At 45.8% G+C, this 16,115-nt stretch overlaps 1 protein-coding gene across 1 annotated transcript; it reads left to right on the top strand.

Moving 5' to 3' along the window:
- The first annotated feature begins 4,718 nt into the window (after positions 1-4,718).
- On the top strand, positions 4,719-12,016 carry LOC139242646 (probable G-protein coupled receptor 139). Its single transcript, XM_070870449.1, has 3 exons — positions 4,719-4,869; positions 10,567-11,438; positions 11,966-12,016. The coding sequence occupies exons 1-3, from the start codon at positions 4,719-4,721 to the stop codon at positions 12,014-12,016; spliced, it is 1,074 nt and encodes a 357-aa protein (XP_070726550.1).
- Positions 12,017-16,115: the final 4,099 nt, after the last annotated feature.

Raw genomic sequence — 16,115 nt, 5'->3', positions numbered from 1 at the left:
CAGGGGATGGTCCCGCACTACTAGGGAGGAGTTGGCTTGCTGTCATGAACTGGAAATGGGGCGATGTCAATGCAATTTCCTCTGTGGAGCGAGTATCATGCTCACAGGTCCTGGACAAATTTGACTCATTATTTCAACCCGGCATTGGCACTTTCATGGGGGCCAAGGTAGTGATTCACATAAACCCGGACACCAGAGCAGTACACCACAAGGCCAGAGCGGTGCCGTACGTGATGCGGGAAAAGATAGAAGGCGAATTGGACCGCCTGCTGAGGGAAGGCATCATCTCACCAGTCGAATTCAGTGACTGGGCGAGCCCGATTGTGCCGGTGCTCAAGGCGGATGGGTTGGTCAGGATATGCGGTGATTACAAGGCCACCATCAATCGGGTGTCACTCCAAGACCAGTACCCGCTACCGAGAGCGGAGGACCTCTTTGCGACGCTATCCGGTGGCAAACTATTTTCAAAATTGGACCTGACCTCAGCTTACATGACCCAGGAGCTGGCGAGTGAGTCGAAGAAGCTGACCACCATCACGACACACAAGGGGTTGTTTGAGTACAACAGATGCCCGTTTGGGATTCGCTCGGCCGCCGCGATCTTCCAATGAAATATGGAAAGCCTCCTCAAGTCGATTCCAGGGACGGTGGTTTTTCAAGACGACATCCTCATCACGGGTTACGATACTGAAGAACACCTCCACAACCTGGAGGAGGTGCTAGGCAGACTGGACCGGGTAGGACTGCGACTGAAAAAGGCGAAGTGTGTCTTCCTAAATCCAGAGGTAGAATTCCTGGGGATGAGGGTAACAGCAGACGGGATCAGCCCTACTGCATCCAAGACAGAAGCGATCCAGAGAGCACCCAGACCCCGTAACACGACGGAGCTGCGTTCGTTCCTGGGGCTCATGAACTATTTTGGGAACTTTCTTCCCAAATTGAGCACGCTGCTAGAGCCGCTACACGTGCTCCTACGCAAAGGTCGCGAATGGGTCTCGGGGGACAGCCAGGAAAGGGCTTTTAATAGAGCACGCAATTTGTTATGTTCCAACACTCTGTTAACGCTATGTGACCCATGTAAGAAACTTGTGTTAACGTGCGATGCGTCGTCCTATGGGGTCGGGTGTGTGTTGCAGCATGTCAATGTCAAGGGTCAGTTACAGCCGGTAGCTTATGCCTCCAGGAGTCTGTCCCAGGCAGAAAGGGGCTATGGGATGGTAGAAAAGGAGGCGCTCGCATGTGTATATGCGGTAAAGAAAATGCACCAGTATCTGTTTGGCAGGAAATTAGAGCTGGAGACAGATCACAAACCCGTAACGTCCCTTTTGGCCGACAACAAGGCCATAAATGCAAACGCATAGGCTCGCATACAGAGGTGGGCACACACATTAGCCGCCTATGACTACACAATTCGGCACAGACCGGGCACCGAAAACTGCGCCGATGCACTCAGCAGGCTCTCACTAGCCACCACTGAGGGGGCTACCGAGCATGGTGCTGAGATGGTCATGGCTGTTGAAGCTTTCGGAAGCGAAGGCTCATCCGTGACAGCCCGTCAGATTAAAGTCTGGCAAATAGAGACCCGCTATTGTCTCTAGTCAAGAAATGTGTCCTGAATGGGGACTGGGCAGCCACGTACAGGGCATGCCCTGAGAAATTTAAACCATTTCACAGGCGCAAGGATGAACTCTCGATTCAGGCCGATTGCCTACTGTGGGGAAACTGCGTAGTCATGTCCCAGCTGGGCAGAGAGGTGTTCATCAGAGAACTCTACAATGAGCACCCGGGCATTGTCATGATGAAGGCAATTGCCAGGTCACACGTTTGGTGGCCAGGGATAGACGCAGATCTGGAACTTTGTGTTCGCAGGTGCAACACGTGTGCCCAGCTGGGCAATGCGCCCAGGGGAGCCTCCCTTAGCCCCTGGTCCTAGCCCACCAAGCATTGGTCACGCATCCATGTGGACTACGCAGGTCCTTTCATGGGGAAAATGTTTTTGGTTGGAGTAGACGCCTACTCCAAATCGATCGAGTGTGACATTTTAAATTCAAGCACATCCTCTGTCACGGTAGAAAGTCTACGGGCAATGTTCGCCGCCCACGGTCTACCGGACATTTTGGTCAGCGACAATGGCCCGTGCTTCACAAGCACTGAATTCCAGGATTTCATGGCAGGCAATGGAATTAACCATGTTAGAACGGCACCGTTCAAGCCGGCCTCAAACGGCCAGGCAGAACGAGCAGTGCAGATAATCAAACAGGGGATGCTCAGATTCCAAGGGGGTTCCCTACAAACCCGCTTATCACGCCTCCTGTTGGCCTATAGATCCCGACCACACTCGCTCACAGGGGTTCCACCCGCAGAGCTACTAATGAAAAGGACGCTCAAAACCCGATTATCCCTTATACACCCCACCATGAAAGAAATTGTCGAGAGCAGGCGCCAGTCACAATATCACTACCATGACAGGAATGCGAGGGCGCGATGTATTGATGTAAATTATCCTGTTTTTCTCCTCAACTACGCTGCAGGGCCCAAATGGCTCGCAGGCACTGTGGTTGCCAAAGAGGGAAATAGGATTCTGGTAGTTAAACTTACCAATGGACAAATCTGCCGCAAACATGTGGATCAAACAAAAAGGAGGTTCAGCAACCCCATAGAAGAAGCAGAGGAAGAACACGATATAGAGTTCACTCCACCACAGGTGACCGAACACCAGAACCAAGTGGAGGAGAGCCCAGTCACTGTGGGCAGTCCGGACAGGCCTGAGGCACCGCAAACAGCAGACACTCAGGCCAGCGCCCAACAACCGGAGCCCCAACTCAGGCGCTCTACAAGGGAGTGTAAACCACCAGAGAGACTTAACCTGTGATCCCAATAAGACTTTGGGGGGGAGGTGATGTCATGTATTCAACCAGCATTGTAACCCATGTATAAACTGACCTAAGTTGTACACCGTGAGAACACTGACCACTAGGTGGGAGACACTCCTAACCTGGACATTCAGGTATAAAAGGGGAAGCTCCACCCACCTTCATCACTTGAGTGCTAAGGAATAAAGGACAGGTCACAGACTGACCTTCTCTCAAGCATGGGCCTCGTGTGCATTTATACTGTGTAGTAAGGACGTATTAGTTAGGAATCTCAGAGCCAATCCTTTCCGACTGTTACACAAATGTGCCCAACTCTACTGGGGCTGTGCTGCTGGAGGAAGTTGACCAACACTGGGATGGTGTTGGGAGAATCCACAATGTTGACTGCGAGGGATGGATCTCTGAATAAGATTATGATTGTACAAGACTTCAATGTTTCGAGAGCATTTCATGGTGTATTGAGATATTTACAGAGTACTTATCTCAATGGTTAATATTTAAGCAATTTCCTTTGGTTCCTTGGGATCAAACCTTTGCTTCTTTTATTATTCCTCCCCTCGATAAAGGAGATGCTTGACTGGGTAAGGGCATTCTTTACAAATAACCTGTTGTTCCTGTTCGAGTGTCAGATAATATAGACCGTCCCGGGAATGAAATTCCTGGACTGAAGTGGAAGGACTGTAATCTAGAGGGCCTAGGAATTGAATTCCTGGACTGAAGTGGAAGGACTGTAATCTAGAGGGCTAGGAATGGAATTCCTGGACTGAAGTGGAAGGACTGTAATCTAGAGGGCTTGGAATGGAATTCCTGGACTGAAGTGGAAGGACTGTAATCTAGAGGGCTTGGAATGGAATTCCTGGACTGAAGTGGAAGGACTGTAATCTAGAGGGCTTGGAATGGAATTCCTGGACTGAAGTGGAAGGACTGTAATCTAGAGGGCTTGGAATGGAATTCCTGGACTGAAGTGGAAGGACTGTAATCTAGAGGGCTTGGAATGGAATTCCTGGACTGAAGTGGAAGGACTGTAATCTAGAGGGCTTGGAATGGAATTCCTGGACTGAAGTGGAAGGACTGTAATCTAGAGGGCTTGGAATGGAATTCCTGGACTGAAGTGGAAGGACTGTAATCTAGAGGGCTTGGAATGGAATTCCTGGACTGAAGTGGAAGGACTGTAATCTAGAGGGCTAGGAATGGAATTCCTGGACTGAAGTGGAAGGACTGTAATCTAGAGGGCTTGGAATGGAATTCCCGGACTGAAGTGGAAGGACTGTAATCTAGAGGGCTTGGAATGGAATTCCTGGATTGAGGCTGGAGTTGTGTCACGTACGTGAGTCTCATTGATCCATTACAGCGACCATCGCTCAGATACTGCCGTTTGGGAACATTTATTGATTGGGAATGTTTTGACCCTGATGGCCTGGGATCCAATGCATCAGAGAACAAGGTTGGTGCAATGTGTCTTTTCATCTTTTATCCCTCCTTTGTTTCTGTCACTTTCTCATCTTTGGTTCTCAGTTTTAATTCAATACAGGAATATAAACTATGTTATCTTTGTCCTCGGTTTTTTATGGGTGGGTAAAAAATCACACATTATCTCACTTTTAATTTAAAACTGTGTACAATACGGTGAGCTGGATTAAGTTGCAGTGAAATATTGTGGTGACAATGGTTCAATGAGTCTGTTTGTTCAATGTCTGTGATTAAAGTCAGTTACAGTGATGCCTAATGATGTCATCGGGGATTTCCCTCTGCTCTATGTAAGGAGCTCCCTTCAATGTTTCACCTCACACAATCAGCAGGTCCTCTCCATCACAGACACCAGAAGTGAGTCACAGAAGGGAAGTCATGGTTGTGTCTCTCATCCCACCAGCGCCTCCCATGACTGATGAATTTCTAGCCATCATTGATAGATGGGCTCTAGAAGAGAAGATAAAAAAAGTATTGTTCGACATACAATTTATTTACTATCCTCTACTGGCTGCTTTTGGTGTTCCGAGTAAGTATCTATGTTCAGTTATTAAGTATATAAACCCTGTTTCACTGTAATATCATTCTTGCTCTGTACCAGGGGATAATCCACTATTAATGGTGTTCTGGCTTTCAAATTATTGCATTTTGTTTACGCACGTGTTGTAGTTTAATAATACTGGCACATCCTCACTGCTGTTAGTGTCCCTGTTACCTCAGTGTTGGTGTATCTGGTACCTCACTGTTAGTGTATCTGGTACGTAGTGGTTAGTGTATCTGGTACCTCGCTGTTAGTGTATCTGGTACCTCACTGTTAGTGTATCTGGTACCTCACTGTTAGTGTATCTGGTACCTCACTGTTAGTGTATCTGGTACCTCACTGTTAGTGTATCTGGTACCTCACTGTTAGTGTATCTGGTACCTCACTGTTAGTGTATCTGCTACCTCACTGTTAGTGTATCTGGTACCTCGCTGTTAGTGTATCTGGTACCTCGCTGTTAGTGTATCTGGTACCTCGCTGTTAGCGTATCTGGTACCGCGCTGTTAGTGTATCTGGTACCTCGCTGTTAGCGTATCTGGTACCTCGCTGTTAGAGTATCTGGTACCTCGCTGTTAGTGTATCTGGTACCTCGCTGTTAGTGTATCTGGTACCTCGCTGTTAGTGTATATGGTACCTCGCTGTTAGTGTATCTGGTACCTCGCTGTTAGTGTATCTGATACCTCACTGTTAGTGTATCTGGTACCTCACTGTCAGTGTATCTGGTACCTCGCTGTTGGTGTATCTGGTACCTCACTGTTAGTGTCCCTGGTACCTCGCTGTTAGTGTATCTGGTACCTCACTATTAGTGTATCTGGTACCTCGCTGTTAGTGTATCTGGTACCTCACTGTTAGTGTATCTGGTACCTCACTGTTAGTGTATCTGGTACCTCACTGTTAGTGTATCTGGTACCTCGCTGTTAGTGTATCTGGTACCTCTCTGTTAGTGTATCTGGTCCCTCGCTGTTAGTGTATCTGGTACCTCACTGTTAGTGTATCTGGTACCTCACTGTTAGTGTATCTGGTACCTCGCTGTTAGTGTATCTGGGACCTCACTGTTAGTGTATCTGGTACCTCGCTGTTAGTGTATGTGGTACCTCACTGTTAGTGTATCTGGTACCTCACTGTTAGTGTATCTGGTACCTCGCTGTTAGTGTATCTGGTACCTCACAGTTAGTGTATCTGGTACCTCACTGTTAGTGTATCTGGTACCTCACTGCTAGTGTATCTGGTACCTCGCTGTTAGTGTATCTGGTACCTCACTGTTAGTGTATCTGGTACCTCACTGTTAGTGTATCTGGTACCTCGCTGTTAGTGTATCTGGTACCTCGCTGTTAGTGTATCTGGTACCTCACTGTTAGTGTATCTGGTACCTCGCTGTTAGTGTATCTGGTACCTCGCTGTTAGTGTAACTGGTACCTCACTGTTAGTGTATCTGGTACCTCGCTGTTAGTGTATCTGGTACCTCACTGTTAGTGTATGTGGTACCTCACTGTCAGTGTATCTGTTACCTCACTGTTAGTATATCTGGTACCTCGCTATTAGTATATCTGGTACCTCGCTGTTAGTGTATCTGGTACCTCACTGTTAGTGTCCCTGGTACCTCACTGTTAGTGTATCTGGTACCTCACTGTTAGTGTATGTGGTACCTCACTGTCAGTGTATCTGTTACCTCACTGTTAGTGTATCTGGTACCTCGCTGTTAGTGTATCTGGTACCTCGCTGTTAGTGTATCTGGTACCTCACTGTTAGTGTCCCTGGTACCTCACTGTTAGTGTATCTGGTACCTCACTGTTAGTGTCCCTGGTACCTCGCTGTTAGTGTATCTGGTACCTCACTGTTAGTGTATGTGGTACCTCACTGTTAGTGTATCTGGTACCTCACTGTTAGTGTATCTGGTACCTCACTGTTAGTGTATCTGGTACCTCACTGTTAGTGTATCTAGTACCTCACTGTTAGTGTCCCTGGTACCTCACTGTTAGTGTATCTGGTACCTCACTGTTAGTGTATCAGGTACCTCACTGTTAGTGTATCTGGTACCTCACTGTTAGTGTATCTGGTACCTCACTGTTAGTGTATCTGCTACCTCACTGTTAGTGTATCTGGTACCTCACTGTTAGTGTATCTGGTACCTCACTGTTAGTGTATCTGGTACCTCGCTGTTAGTGTATCTGGTACCTCTCTGTTAGTGTATCTGGTACCTCGCTGTTAGTGTATCTGGTACCTCACTGTTAGTGTATCTGGTACCTCACTGTTAGTGTATCTGGTACCTCACTGTTAGTGTATCTGGTACCTCACTGTTAGTGTATCTGGTACCTCACTGTTAGTGTATCTGGTACCTCGCTGTTAGTGTATCTGGTACCTCACTGTTAGTGTATCTGGTACCTCACTGTTAGTGTATCTGGTACCTCACAGTTAGTGTATCTGGTACCTCACTGTTAGTGTATCTGGTACCTCACTGTTAGTGTATCTGGTACCTCACTGTTAGTGTATCTGGTACCTCGCTGTTAGTGTATCTGGTACCTCACTGTTAGTGTATCTGATACCTCACAGTTAGTGTATCTGGTACCTCGCTGTTAGTGTATCTGGTACCTCACTGTTAGTGTATCTGGTATCTCGCTGTTAGTGTATCTGGTACCTCACTGTTAGTGTATCTGGTACCTCACTGTTAGTGTATCTGGTACCTCACTATTAGTGTATCTGGTACCTCGCTGTTAGTGTATCTGGTACCTCACTGTTAGTCTATCTGGTACCTCACTGTTCGTGTATCTGGTACCTCGCTGTTGGTGTATCTGGTACCTCGCTGTTAGTGTATCTGGTACCGCACTGGGAGTGTATCTGGTACCTAGCTGTTAGTGTATCGGATACCTCACTGTTAGTGTATCTGGTACCTCACTGTTCGTGTCCCTGGTACCTCACTGTTAGTGTATCTGGTACCTCACTGTTGGTGTATCTGGTACCTCGCTGTTAGTGTATCTGGTACCGCACTGGGAGTGTATCTGGTACCTAGCTGTTAGTGTATCGGGTACCTCACTGTTAGTGTATCTGGTACCTCACTGTTAGTGTCCCTGCTACCTCGCTGTTAGTGTATCTGGTACCTCACTGTTATTATATCTGGTACCTCACTGTTAGTGTCCCTGGTACCTCACTGTTAGTGTATCTGGTACCTCACTGTTAGTGTATCTGGTACCTCACTGTTAGTGTCCCTGGTACCTCACTGTTAGTGTCCCTGGTACCTCACTGTTAGTGTATCTGGTACCTAGCTGTTAGTGTATCTGGTACCTCATTGTTAGTGTATCTGGTACCTCACTGTTGGTGTATCTGGTACCTCGCTGTTAGTGTATCTGGTACCGCACTGGGAGTGTATCTGGTACCTAGCTGTTAGTGTATCGGGTACCTCACTGTTAGTGTATCTGGTACCTCACTGTTAGTGTCCCTGCTACCTCGCTGTTAGTGTATCTGGTACCTCACTGTTAGTATATCTGGTACCTCACTGTTAATGTATCTGGTACCTCGCTGTTAGTGTATCTGGTACCTAGCTGTTAGTGTATCTGGTACCTCGCTGTTAGTGTATCTGGTATCTCGCTGTTAGTGTATCTGGTACCTCGCTGTTAGTGTATCTGGTACCTCGCTGTTAGTGTATCTGGTACCTCACTGTTCGTGTATCTGGTACCTCGCTGTAAGTGTCCCTGGTACCTCACTGTTAGTGTATCTGTTACCTCACTGTTAGTGTATCTGGTACCTCACTGTTAGTGTATCTGGTACCTCACTGTTAGTGCATCTGGTACCTCACTGTTAGTGTATCTGGTACCTCACTGTTAGTGTATCTGGACCTCACCGATATTGTATCCGTTACCTCACTACTGTCCATCACCGTGCTGTCGGCTATTGATTATGTAAATGATATTGGCCCATCAAGATTCAAATGTTCTGTATTGAACTCAAGCAAAGATATTGGATGAGACACTTTATTTCCTGAATTTCAGAATCCTCACTACACTGCACATTTGGATCAGATCAGAAGCAGGTTTTCTAAGTTTCGGGAACTTGTCACCAAATGACGACAGGTGATTGACCTGAAACAGTCACTGTGTTTCTCTCTCCTCAGATGCTGCCTGACCTGTTGATTATATCTCGGATTTTCTATTTTTATTTCAGTCGTTCATCATCCACAGTATTTTGCTGTTGTGTTCACCGAATGCTCGCCATGTTTACTTACACACAGTGCGAAGAACAAATCCTGACAGATCACACACATCTTCTTGAATCACTGAAATATCTCCTATTTTCTATGTTTCTCCTATTTTCTATATTTCTATAAGGGTTATCCAGGGTTATGAGGGAAAAGCGGGGTATGGTGTTGAGATAGAGGATCAGCCTTGATCATATTGAATGGTGGTGCAGACTCGAAGGGCCGAATGGCCCAATCCTGGTCCTATTTTCTATGTTTCCATGTTTCGAATCATTCAGTTCCAGCCAGTGCCTCATTTTCCACATTCTCCAGTTCTGCATTACTGCCACTGCTTCTGATGGTTGGAACAGATTTATCAGAGTCATTTTCATTCTCACTAAATGCTCATTCAGTCAGATTTCCAGACATTTATTTGCAATCTTTGTTTTGAGTTTACAATTGACTCTCATGTATGTCTGCCACAGCTCAGTGGGTCTCTCAGTGAGAATCGGAGTAATTCTCTATTGTACCCTGCTTTCATTCAGCATAAAGAATGTCAGCTGATTGTAACTGAAGTATTAATGATCAAACAATCCTTTGATATTTTTCCATCCAATATACGATGCACAAGTTGGAAAGCAACATGTGAAAGAAAACAAGAATAACTCTTATCCATTTGTGTTCAGATACTTTACAGAAACATTGGGCAGCACTGTACCTGTGGAATAAGTCGTCCGATTTCGATGCGAAAACAAAGCATTTAGTTGGACATTCCCTGGTCAATGATAACCATTTATTTTATTCAGAGTCCATTCTTTGCCATGTTATTCGGAAATTCTTACTTTCAATGAGCGACAATTTCAACAAAAAGGTGTAAAGCTCATTGTTCAATGCACTTCCTGCAGCCCAGTTATCTTTCTAACTGCTGTACATTTCTATTTAATAACCTAACATCGTCATATTAGCTTCATACATTTTAAGTAGAACCACCTGTAATTATTGCACGCCAAAATTGCAGTCGATGTTTATTTCTGTTACACTCACTTTCAGTTCTAATTAGAATCCTGATCCTCAGCAGGAGCAAGAATACAATGAGGGTCTCTCTCCCTCTCCCCCCATCACCGCCCCCTCCCACCAACACAGCGGCACAGAAGCGAATCCCACTGCTCTCGGTGCTGACTGATCCCGGGACACGAAGGCTTCCTGAGAGGTTCTTGACCCGTGTGTCCCTGTTACCTTGGGCAGTGTTGTTGTCTGCTGAGCTAAAGGTAGATCTATCATTTAATGTCTCATTGATCAAACATCTGTTCATTTCATGTTGTCTTTATCCCCATTTCATTTATTGATTCCTTATTATTTTTGCAATAAACCCTGCATTCATTTCCTCAGGTACGAGAATTAGATTATATCATTTCATGTCACTAATGATTTGCAGATTGCAGACCGAATCCCATCAATCTTCTGCTCTTGCTCCCAGCCTGATGTTTAATTTAACTGGTTATTTCCTTTCCTCACAGTGAACTTAGTGACGATAATGATCCTGTCCCGGGGAAAGTGTGGACTCTCCAAATGTGTCACTCGTTACCTGGTGGCCATGGCAACAGCGGATCTACTGGTGGTGATCCTGGATCTGATACTGAGGCACATTCCGATTCGTTATGAGGAACAGTTTATTTTCGTGTATTCCATCCCCCTGTGTAATATCCACGCCGTCCTGCTCTATGCAGCCACAGACTGTTCTGTCTGGTTCACCGTCACTTTCACCTTCGATCGATTTGTGGCCATTTGTTGCCAGAAGCTGAAAACTAAATATAGCACCGAGAGAACGGCGGCTGTGGTTCTGGGAACAGTGACTGTGCTGAGCTGTTTAAAGAACATACCCTGGTATTTTATGTTCACAGGTTGGTATGTGCTAGGTAACATCCCCTGGTTTTGTGATGTGTATTACACTAATTATGCATCACTGGGCTGGGGAGTATTCGAACTACTTCATTATATTCTAACCCCGTGTGTCCCATTTATTCTGATCCTGCTGCTCAATGCTCTCACTGTCAGACACATTTTACTGGCCAGCAGAGCTCGCAGGAGACTCCGGGGTCACAGCAGTGGAGAGAGTCCCAGAGACCCCGAGATGGAGAGTCGCAGGAAATCCATGATTTTATTGTTTGTTATTTCGGGGAATTTCATCCTGCTATGGGCAATGTATATGGTGGTTCTTGTGGCAAACCGGATTGGTTGGATTTCACATCCTGTTTCTATACCTACGTTAGTAAATAAACTGGGATACATGCTGCAACAGCTGAGTTGCTGTACAAACACTGGGATTTACGCCGTGACACAGACTAAGTTCCGGGAGCAGTGGAAGAATGTGCTGAAATATCCCTTTGTTGTAATTGTAAAATGCATTAAACGATAAGAAGCAGCAGAGACTTTACAGCCTCAGAACTCAATGCCACCAGATAATGGGGGGAAATCCCGGTTGGGGGCTTCCTTCGGACAAATGCCTCCGACCGGAGGATATTTTACGTAAACCTTCGATTCCCATCCGAGACCTTCATTCCATGTGTAGCGTTAGGGAAATGGCCTTCCCCATACGTACAGTAAAGCTGGAGTCACATGGGCCTGAAGCACCAATCACGCTGCAGTATTCTCAGTGATAATAATGGCAACTCGCTTTTTCAGAGTTCCCATTATTATCAATGTGAATAAACACCTCAATATTGAAAAGCAACAGAATAAATTAAAAACACATCACATATTTAAAATTAATTGAAATTAAAGTCAATGTTTTGGAAAAAAAATATATTTTTGGAATTTTTTTAACATGTTTCAATAAGGTTTAAAATAAATGATCCTTGGTGGAAAGGGTTTTTACTGTAAAAATATGTATTTCAGTTTATTTTTGATCTGTTTTAGAACTCTTACACTGGTAAAAGTAATGTATCGACCTGCTTATACTTGGTTTAAGAGTTTGAAGGACATTCTCTGGGCATGATTTGGGTAAATGACCCAATCTCACCCACACAAATGGTCTTCTCCCCGGGATGTGGAGAATCCATATGGAGAAATCTTTGACAGATCGGAAAAGCCGGTTTCCGGGGCATGTACACTTGGGCCTGACCTGGTGAGGCCGGAATTTAAGGCCCATTGTGTCCGAGCCACTCTCCCTCATGGTGAATATTATCACACTCACTCACACACTGTCTACACAGGGCTCCCTGGGCGGGGAGTGACAATCTGTCAGGATCCTCTGCAAGGTCAGCAGTGACCTGCAAAAGGATGGCACCCCCTAAAGTACCACCTAAAGTAGCTGGTCTCCCGCCTGCACTAAGGTGGCGACATCCGTTGCCTAGACAATGGGGTAGTGTTCCTCAGGACCCCTCCCTGCCTCACATATGGATGTCCTCACTCGCGCTCGGCACAGCACATACAGCTCTGGTACCCAGCACAAAGCTGGCGGCAGGATCTATTCCCATTGGCTGGTTGATGTCACTGACCTTCCCCTTCCCAGAAGTGAGGCCAGGTGAGTTACAGCGAGAGTCGAGGTCAGCAGCAGATAGAGGTTTGTTCACCAAAGCAGTGAGTGAGTGGCTAGGGGGAGCCACTCGGCCCGGCCCTGCACCAATCCCCACAACCCAGCATGGTAAGGAGGAGGTCCAACACCAGGTACGATGGCAGCTCCTGTCGGCCAGGCTTTCCATCAGTGCCTGAATCTGACTGCAAGAGACCTACGTCTGTCTTCACTAATCGTTTTCTCTTCTCATATCTGTGGAAGCTTTTGCAGTAAATAGGAGCACGATTAGGCCATTGAGCCCCTCGAGCCTGCTCTGCCATGCAAGATCATGGCAGGTGGAGGCTTGTAATAAATGCACCGAAATAATCCTGGGCGATTTTAACCTACATATTGATTGGACAAAGCAAATTGGCCAGCGTAGCCCCGAGGAAGAGTTCATAGAGTGTATCCTGGATGGTTTCCTTGAACAGCATATTGCGGATCCAACCAGCGAGCAGGCTATCTTAGATCTGGTGCAGTGAAATGAATGACCATAACATGGTTCAATTTGAAATTCTGTTGGGCGGTGAGTAAGTTAGTTCTCAAACCAGTGTCCTAAGCTTAAATTATTGAGAAAACAAAGGTATGAGGGCAGAGTTGGCTAAAGTGGACTGGGAAAATAGATTAAAGTATGGGACGGTTGATGATCAGTGGCAGACATTTAAGGAGATATTTCTTAACTCGCAACTAAAATATATCGCAATGAGATGGAAAGACTGTAAGAGAAGGGACAACCATCCGTGCCTAACTGAGGAAATAAGGGATGGCATCACATTGAAAACAAGGGCCTGCAATGGGCCAAGATCAGTGGGAGACCAGAGGATTGGGAAACTTTTAAAAGCCAGCAAAGAACAAATACAAAATTGACAAAGAGAGGGAAGATAGAGTATGAAAGTAAACAAGCACAAAATATAAAAACACAATAAGAGTTTCTACAGGTACATAACAAGGAAAAGAGTGGCTAAAGTAAATGTTCCTCCCCTGCAGGATGAGACTGGGGAATGGTCGAGACATTGAACAAATATATTGTATCCGTCTTCACTGTAGAAGCCACTGAAACACCCCAATAGTGGATAAGCAAGGGGCTGTAGGGAGGTTGGAACTTCATACAATCACTATCGCTAATGAAGTAGTACTCAGTAAAATAATGGGACTAAAGGCGTACAAGTCCCCTGTGTCATGTATTTAACCATCTTGTAATGATTTGGTCATGTAACTGTAACTCATGCACCCTGTACCTGTACCCTAGAAATGCACACCATGACCACAGGGGGTGAACTTGCGGGAGACACTCCTCACCTGGGTTTCCAGGTATAAAAGGGGAGGTCCCACCCAGGGTCAGTACTCCTTGGTCCTGGGAATAAAGGTGAAGGTCACAGAGTGACCGTGACTGATATATCCATGCCATGTGTGAGTTTGTAGTAAGGTGCAGGGACACTACACCCTGGACCTGACGCCTACATCTTCGGAGAAGTAGCGGCAGCAATAGTGGATGCTTTGGTTGTAATCGACCAAAATTCCCTGGATTCTGAGGCGGTCGCAGTGGATTGCAAAACCGCAAATGTAACGCCCCTATTTAAAAAAGGATGCAGAACAAAAGCTTTAATCAAACTCCCTATATTCAAATCTAAATTGTTGATATATACCGCAAAAAGCAAGGGACCCAGTACTGAGCCCTGCAGAACCCCACTGGAAACATCCTTCCAGTCACAAAAACATCCATCAATCATTACCCTTTGCTTCCGACCTCCAAGCCAATTTTGGAGCCAACTTGCAATTATACATTCACCTGACTCCGACCGCAAGGGACCTACGTTTGTCTTCACTAATATTTTTCTCTTCACATATCTATAGAAGCTTTTGCAGTCAGATTTTATGTTCCCGGCAAGCCTCTTCTCGTACTCTATTTTTATCCCTCTGAATTAAACCTTTTGTCCTCCTCTGCTGAATCCTAAATTTCTCCCAGTCCTCAGGTTTGCTGCTTTTTCTGGCCAATTTCTATGCCTCTTCCTTAGATTTAACACTATCCTTAATTTCCCTTGTTAGCCACGGTTGAGCCACCTTCCCCGTTTTATTTTTACTCCAGACAGTGTTGTACAATTGCAGAAGTTCATCCATGTGACCTTTAAATGTTTGCTATTGTCTATCCACTGTCAACCCTTTAAGTGTCATTTGCCAGTCTATTCTCGCCAATTCACGCCTCAAACCATCGAAGTTACCTTTCCTTAAGTTCAGCACCCTAGTTTCTGAATTAACTGTGTCACTCTCCATCCTAATAAAGAATTCGGCCATATTATGGTCACTATTCCCCAAGGGGCCTCCCACAACAAGACTGCTAATTAGTCCTTTTCATTACACATCACCCAGTCTAGGATGGCCAGCTCTCTAGTTGGTCTAGAAAACCATCCCTAATACACTCCAGGAAATCCTCCTCCACCGCATTGCTACCAGTTTGGTTAGCCCAATCAATATGTAGATTAAAGTCACCCATGATAACTGCTGTACCTTTATTGCATGCATCACTAATTTCTTGCTTGATGCTGTCCCCAACCTTACTACGACTGTTTGGTGGTCTGTACACAACTCCCACTAGCGTTTTCTGCCCCTTGGTATTCCGCAGCTCCACCCATACCGATTCCACATCATCCAAGCTAATGTCCCTCCTTACTATTGCATTAATTTCCTCTTTAACCAGCAATTCCACCCACCTCCTTTTACTTTCTGTCTATCCTTCCCAAAATGTTAAATACCCCTGGATGTTGAGTTCCCAGCCTTGGTCACCCTGGAGCCATGTCTCTGTGATGCCAATGACATCATACCCGTTAACTACTATCTGCGTAGTTAATTCATCCACTTTATTCCGAATACTCTTTGCATTGAGGCACAGAGCCTTCAGGCTCGTCTTTGTAACACACTTTGTCCTTTTAGAGTTTTGCAGCAATGTGGCCCTTTTTGCTTTTTGCCTTGGGTTTCTCTGCGCTCCACTTTTACTTTTCTTCTTTTTATCTTTTGCTTCTTGCCCCATTCTACTTCCCTCTCTCTCCCTGCATAGGTTCCCATCCCCCTGCCATATTAGTCTAACTCCTCCCCAACAGCACGAGCAAACACTCCCCCGAGGATATTGGTTCCGGTCCTGCCCAGGTGCAGACCGTCCGGTGTGTACTGGTCCCACCTTCCCCAGAACCGGTTCCAGTGTCCCAGGAATTTGAATCCCTCCCTGCTGCACCAATGCTCAAGCCATGTATTCATCTGAGCTATCCTGCGATTCCTACTCTGACTAGCATGTGGCACTGGTAGCAATCCAAAGGAAAGATGTAATCTGGATACTGCTATAGAGGAGGAGTGTAATATTCGGAGGAAATAAATATACTGAGAGAGGAAGTATTAAAGGGGTTAGCAGGTTTGAAAGTAGATAAGTCCCCAGGCCCGGATGAAATGCATCCCAACAAATTAATAGAGGAAATAGCCGAGACCTTGACCATCATTTTCCAGTCCTCTTTGGATCTGGGCAAG

Source organism: Pristiophorus japonicus, unplaced genomic scaffold, assembly GCF_044704955.1.
Source record: "Pristiophorus japonicus isolate sPriJap1 unplaced genomic scaffold, sPriJap1.hap1 HAP1_SCAFFOLD_141, whole genome shotgun sequence".
NCBI classification, from domain to species: Eukaryota; Metazoa; Chordata; class Chondrichthyes; family Pristiophoridae; genus Pristiophorus; species Pristiophorus japonicus.
Note: the sequence above shows the minus strand (reverse complement) of the source record. Positions and strands in the feature narration are given on the sequence as shown.